The 6,882-nt window shown below is 37.0% G+C and overlaps 1 protein-coding gene across 1 annotated transcript in view; it reads right to left on the bottom strand.

Moving 5' to 3' along the window:
• Positions 1 to 6: 6 nt before the first annotated feature.
• The window catches only part of LOC106869608 (ras-related and estrogen-regulated growth inhibitor), an 82,535-nt gene continuing 75,659 nt past the window's right edge, over positions 7 to 6,882 (bottom strand). The window contains exons 3-4 of the mRNA XM_014915416.2: positions 4,571 to 4,644; positions 7 to 583 (exon numbers count right to left, since the gene is read on the bottom strand). Coding sequence (XP_014770902.1) covers positions 146 to 583; positions 4,571 to 4,644 — 512 coding nt within the window. The 3' untranslated portion in view covers positions 7 to 145. The remainder of the gene's footprint in view (positions 584 to 4,570; positions 4,645 to 6,882) is intronic.

Genomic DNA, 6,882 nt, shown 5'->3' with positions numbered 1-6,882 from the left:
TAAAAAACATTAAGATAAAATATTTTAAAAAATGCGCCGTCTCAAGTAACAAACGTGCAAAAATGAAGCCAGTTAGGATTTATCATGACGTAAGTTTCTGCAAAGCAAACGGCAGCTTTTACATTCCGCATCGTAACTGTCTGCATTACAAGGTCGATGTTCGATGGCGAATTTGAAGACGTTTCTCGGTGAAATTTTTCAGAGATTGTCGTATATCTAATTTTAAACCACCTTCTGAATTCTTTGATTTTTCCTTTTTCTTTCGACAATGTCGAACCTCTTGAATCAAAGTCCTCACAGCCTTTTCTACACTGTCGTAACTATCCCCAGCAGATACTTCAGAAAACAGAAGATTCCTATTACGGCAAAAAGCTAAACCTTCTTCGAATTGTACTTGTCTCATATGTAACATATCGGCTTTGTTGCCTATGACGGAAATTGGTGTTGCTTCGTCACACAGTTGTAATACCTTGTCCACGAGTTTCTTACATGATTCGAAGCTTTCTCGATCCATGATTGAGTAAACAATCATAATCCCATCAGCCCACGATAAGTGGTTCTCTCGCTGTTGACTGTCAATAGCCTGGAAATAGATACGAACACGAATTAGGCATAAGCGAAAATAAATCATTGAAATTGCTGATTATGTGCATATCTATGAGGGAGTTAAGCCCTCTGAGAATAATTATATTCACATAAAGGTGTCATATCACCAACATATGTGTATTTACAAACCTACATTAGCGTACAAATAAAAAAACAAAACATATAATCACATATGTACATGGAAAACTACATATGTACTCATACACACACAAAACTACTTGTCGGGATATCAATATGTATTGTAAAATTAAACATTTTACTGGGTCCCCTTTTATTTTACAATTAGGCTGACCTAGTTCTTCCCCAGATCTTTTAATTTGTGCTCAGTTGATTTTTCCAATAAATCACTGGTGTTAGAATGAAGTACATATGAAACTGCTTAACTTCAGAGACTTTACAGAAACAGGTGTTTTAAATATCAATTAAGCGTTTCAATTTCTAAGATTGATTCAAGCTATCCATAAATCAAATCTAACTCTAAGTGTTACTCTCTATTTTTTTTTATGTAAGTAAAATATACCTAGTGATTATGCAACGAGGGAATAAATATATAGTTTACTTTTCAAGCGATAAATTCTGAAAAAAGTTCATGTACATGCTTCCTGTTCTGGTGTTATCTTTCAAAATGCTTTATATCAATTATTTTTGAAACGGCCTTGTTATTACATTAGCACAACATCAACCGTACACAGGCAAAGAAGAGCAACAACAAGAGCAAAAACAGAAAAAAACCCAACAACAATTACAAACCATAACGAGAACAACCACAACCACTAATATCAGCATTTTCACACTAAAGATAAGTAGAGAAATTTAGTTTTCTGATATCAAATTGTTCTTGGCGTTGATAAGCTTTACTTACACCTTACTTTATCGCTATAACGTATAAAGATTAGATCTTTCCGATCGTAATGATGGTAAATTACCGTCAATTGGCCTCCGTAAAGAATTTGCAAGCTAAAACCGCCTCCCTGGTGGGGATAAACAACACTATACGTAAGCCAGAAGAATTCGCAATCATCTTGATATTTTCTGACGTGTTCTGTCAAGGTATAACTTATTTATTACACTCGAGATCTCGCTTGCAGAATTTTATTTTCAGCATGTTTTTATTTCATATTGTAAATTACCATTAAAAAGTAATTCGTTGTGCATCTGAAATTAAATTTCTCTTAGAAGTCTAATGGATGGCTGAATGGTTAAGCGTGTGATATCTTGCATGCGATGCTCGAATAACATGTAGCAAATTACTGTCGTATTTTAGCGCCAGATAAGCTCCAATCCAGTAAACTATAAGCAAAGGCATTTTTGTAGTGACAATTGTTTTATTCCTAGACAAAAATGTATCAATAAATACATTATGCATCGTGGGAAATTTGACTATATTTCTCTCTCTCTCTTACACACACACACACACACACACACACACACACACACACACACACACACACACACACACACACACACACGAAGTACGGGCCGAGTATTTGCGGTCAACATCAGTGAACCATAAATAGATGCCCCAACAAAATGTAACGCAATATATACCAAATTTTAACTCACCCACTTCTTTCAGATAAATATAGAGCATCAAAATGGCTCACCAGTCTGGCACACACACACACATACACACACACACACACACACACACACACAGAGGAAATAAAAAGGCAAGTTGTGCTCTTAGCTTTACCCTCCAAACACATGAGGCCTTCGTGTTCAGAGTCAGGAAGTAACTGAAGGTATCCAGCAAAAACGTTTCGACCGTGACTAAGAGAGAGAGAGAGCGAGAGAGAGAGGAAACATTCACAGTGATCAGAAATTATCAAGAAAGTCAAGTTTGCGCAGCAGATCCAGGATATCATAGACGACAACCTCAGCGCAACAGGCCGATGAGGACCATCAACGAGAAGATTAAAATGGTGGAGTCGACAAAGAGACGTACGATTCACGAGTACATCTGGTACAAGTAATACAGGGTCTCTTGAGTAACGTTATTCGACTGGGTGCGTAGCTTGAGGATCAGGGAGTCTCCCTAGTTCGAGCCGTTATTTCTCCGCATTGCGAGTGACAACAGCTCCAGTGCTACGATTAGAATGTCGCTGTAAAGGATCGCAAGACGGATTCTTCGAACCGAACCATAAAAACGAAAATTCCATTAATGTCCTCCGTCAATAAAATCTTGATTTCCAAACATCAGTGAAATGTTGGTTTGCAGACGTTTACTGAATGCTAGAATTTAATAGATACCTTTTCGTATACTGCTGTTTCACATAAATCTAAATCCAGTATACCACGTCTAAAGACTGAAACGACAACCTTTATTTCGATGTCCAGCCTCAGCCTAAAGCTATACAAAGGATTAGACTGCCGCTTCATACGGAGACTTGGACAACATGTGGTCGTCACATCAAGACCTTCTAAAAATGTCGATCATAGTTGCTCAGGAGGATTTTAAACATCAAATGGCAGTCTCTAGCAACAGACACCGTTGTTCTTCAGCTAGCCAACACATCCAGTATTGAGATGTGCCGCATGCAGAATCAAAAGCGTATGAGGAGCATACTAGAATCAGGGATCACAGGCTACATAAGCAGTTGTTTACGGGGAGTTACAATGTGGTAAATGTTTGCGACATATACATAAGAATTGTTTTAGGGCTGTCGTTAAAAACTTAGAGGTCCTTAGTGTAGATGTTGAAAACTTAGAGCAAATGATGGAAAATCGATTGGTTTGAAAAGTGACCTACGATGGTTGAAAAGCATTTGAAACGGGAATATTCCATCTTAAAACGATCAATTCGGAAACAGGACTTGACTTTGATCCTAGATACTATTCTATCTGAACATGTTTGTAACGTCTGCAGTAGGGTCTGTTTGTCCAAAGTTGGACTTGCAAGCCATATGATATCTCATGACGGCATTTACTAACTGAAAAAATGGCCTTCTTCTGTAAAGAAATGGAAATCACGACTATGAGATTGATAAAGTATAAAATTACTTTGCTCTTACGACAGACAAATAAGTATTTCACTTTCAGTAATATTTAGAACTCTTGTTATTCACAAAATGTCTGTCGCCACGGTAAAACAGACAATGCTCTGTCGAAACGCCAAAATTTCGACATATTCAGCGCCCTACATAATTTTTAACTGATGCTTGCATGATGAAACAGACTTTTAACAGTCAACTTCCTCTCACTGTTCTTATAATCATCCATTTATCTACACTTACAGATAAACAAACAAGCAATTAAATTCCTGACCTACACAGCCATTCTAATTTTCTTTTTGTAGAAACATTTTTTTCTAGACTATATGACATTCTTTTCGTAGAAACATTTTTTTCTATGACTATATGACAAAATACAATGCCAGACTAAATAAAATTCAATCGATTATCTGAAGAAAAGTCTATTTAGTTGTTCAACCAGATAATATGACTGATTTAGAGGGGAGAGGTTCCGACTTGTTGGTGCTTTCCAACTCCGACGTCGGCCTATATGTGTGTGTGTGTGTGTGTGTGTCTTTGTGTCTGTGTTTGTCTCACAGTCACTGCTTAACAACCGCTGTTGGTGTGTTTACATCTGCATAACCTAACGATTCGACAAAAAAAAAAAAAAAAAATGACGTCCAAAATGTTTCGGTTCAAAATTTTAGAATAGAATGCTTTTAATAATGATGGGACAACCTCGGATTATTGGTTGATTGATCTTTTTAACGTTGAACTACCCAGTGGGTTTATCCAGCGACAATAACGAAAACATACAAGTATTTCTTTTCTTTCCTTCCCTATTTGTGTTTTTTTTTTTTTTGCTAAAATAAACTAACTAAAAACCGTTGAGATTCTAATGTGGCGATGATGAGCGGGGGAAAATAATGTTTCAATTGCCTGCAGAAGTTGTGGTTGATTACTTATTAAAATTTTGAAAGCTGAAGTGTAATATGTAATTAATTATATCTGACCTTCCAAGCTGTGTCTCTGATATGAACCAAAACAGTTTTGTCGTCCACAACTGTGCTGTGACTGGAGACGGTCTCTGAAAATATGAAGTACAGGATTTCTTTCAGAAAATTGAAAACAAAGACAGACTTTGTGAAGACTAGACAAAGATGTTTCATTGCTTCCTGTTAGATTGCGACTGTTTATGTGGGAGTGATACATAAGGTAGCTGCTAGTTGGCCTGTTGGATAATACTGTAATACGAATAAAGATGGTTTGTTGTAAGTAAGGCATGGTTGCGTGGTCATGAAGTTCGCTTCATTTCCACGTGATTCTGGGTTCGATCCTAATGCGAAGCAGCTTGGGCAAGTGTCTTTTACTATAGCTCGTGACTATACTTTGTTAGTGAAATTTAATAGAGGAAACATATACAGAAACCCGTTCGTGTATGTGTGTGAGTGCGCATACATGTATATGAATGGAAATATATATGTGTGTGATGTTTTGAATTAACCATGCATTATCTCATAGCTTCAAGAGTTCAATGGTGTTATTGTTTATTTTTAGAAGGACATTGTAGGGTAGGCGTGAAATCGATATTTATATCAATTTTTATTATGCTTCTGTGCTCGGAGAGAAAATAAAATAGATGGTATCTTTACAGTTACGGGAAAGAGAAAACACTCGGCGGTGAACTAACTTTTGAAACCGTAGATAAATAAACTGGTACGAAAATATAACGAAAAGAGGATTGAAAGAACTACAAGAGAAGTCAATTAACTTTTTTTTGTTTTTTTTTTTGCAGTTAATGTTTAAGAAGGCCGATAAACTAAAGAAATTGATAAATACTGGGTATTCCCTTTCCGTTGTTAATCATACTTTACTCATACAAATCCATCATCTTTTAATTTTAGTTGATTGATGTTCGTTAGCTGAGTATTAGATTATCTGTTTTTCAATTTCTTTATAATTCTTTCGCATACGGAATGCAGATCTTTTTATCTAACATCACAAGATTTGCAAACCTTTTGAAGACTAGAAAGAAAATATATTTCATGCGAACCTGGCATCTGTATAATTGTGATGATTATTTAAAATTGATATTACTGAATAAAAATAGTAAACATAACTGGCGATCTGTAGAGTAGTTAGCTGATTATAAAAATGAAAATCAGTGGAGAGACCGGAACAGAAGACTTCCATAATAATTGAATTATATTTAAGTTTGTCTTCGTAACTGAAAGAACCTAGTTGATTGGTGAAGGTGTTGCACTCACGATTGCAAGATAGTGATTTCGGTTCTCAGACCGGGTGGTGTGTTGCGTTCCTGAGCAAAACAGTTCATTTCACGTTGCTAAAGGCCACTCAGTTGCAAATAAGTAACCCTGTGATGAACTGGCGTCCCGTTCAGAAGGACAGTGGTGATCTCAGTCATTTATACACTACGAGGACCGGGTAATCCGCCCTATGGGTTCTAGGACTCCAGATAGTAATGACTAGCGGTTAACTTTATCCGTTTTTGTTTTTTTTAACATCCTAAGTTCTAATCTGAAACCCGAGATGGGTACAATAAGCACCAGGCATATATGCAAATCATTTCCGTCGGCTATGTCCCTTCCATTATAAAATGAGGGCCTTGAAGTAATGTAGGGTCGGGTACACAATCATGAGCTAATGAGTTCGATTTTCGGTCTGGGCTCTGTGTTGTGTTCTTGAGCAAGATACTTTATTTCACGTTGCTCTAGTTCACTCAGCTGTAGAAATGAGTCGTGATGTCACTGGTGCCAAGCTGTATCGGCCTTTGCATTTCCCTTGGATAACATCGGTGGCGTGGATTGGGGAGGCTGGTATACACGGGCGACTGCTAGTCTTCCACAAACAAACTTTCCAAGAGTTGTGCCTCGGAGGGGTACTTTCTAGGAGCACCGCATGGTCATTCATGACCGAAGAGGGTTTTTACCCTTTACCCGTTACATTTGAATTTAAAAGCAAGCGCCATATAACACAAGCTCACTACTGAATAGTTAGTGCGCTTGTTTCTTTTAATTTCTGCTTAGATCAGCTTCCTTTTCCTTTTGCTCTTTCTTCTACTCGTTTCAGTCATTGAATTACAGCCATGTTGAGGGTTTAGTCGAACAAATCGACCTCACTACTTATTTTTTTTCAAATCGGGTACTTATTTTATTGGTCTCTTTGCCGAATCGGTAAGCTAGGGAAATAAACAAACCAATAGCGGTTGTCAAAGGATAGTGCGTGCAGGGAGACAAATACAGACACAAAGACCCACATATACATACATGTATGCATGTGTGTATATATATATATATATATATAT

This window comes from Octopus bimaculoides, chromosome 18 (genome assembly GCF_001194135.2).
Source record: "Octopus bimaculoides isolate UCB-OBI-ISO-001 chromosome 18, ASM119413v2, whole genome shotgun sequence".
In the NCBI taxonomy this organism is placed as follows: Eukaryota; Metazoa; Mollusca; class Cephalopoda; order Octopoda; family Octopodidae; genus Octopus; species Octopus bimaculoides.
The sequence above is the reverse complement of the archived record's forward strand: the minus strand, read 5'-3'. Positions and strand labels throughout refer to the sequence as shown.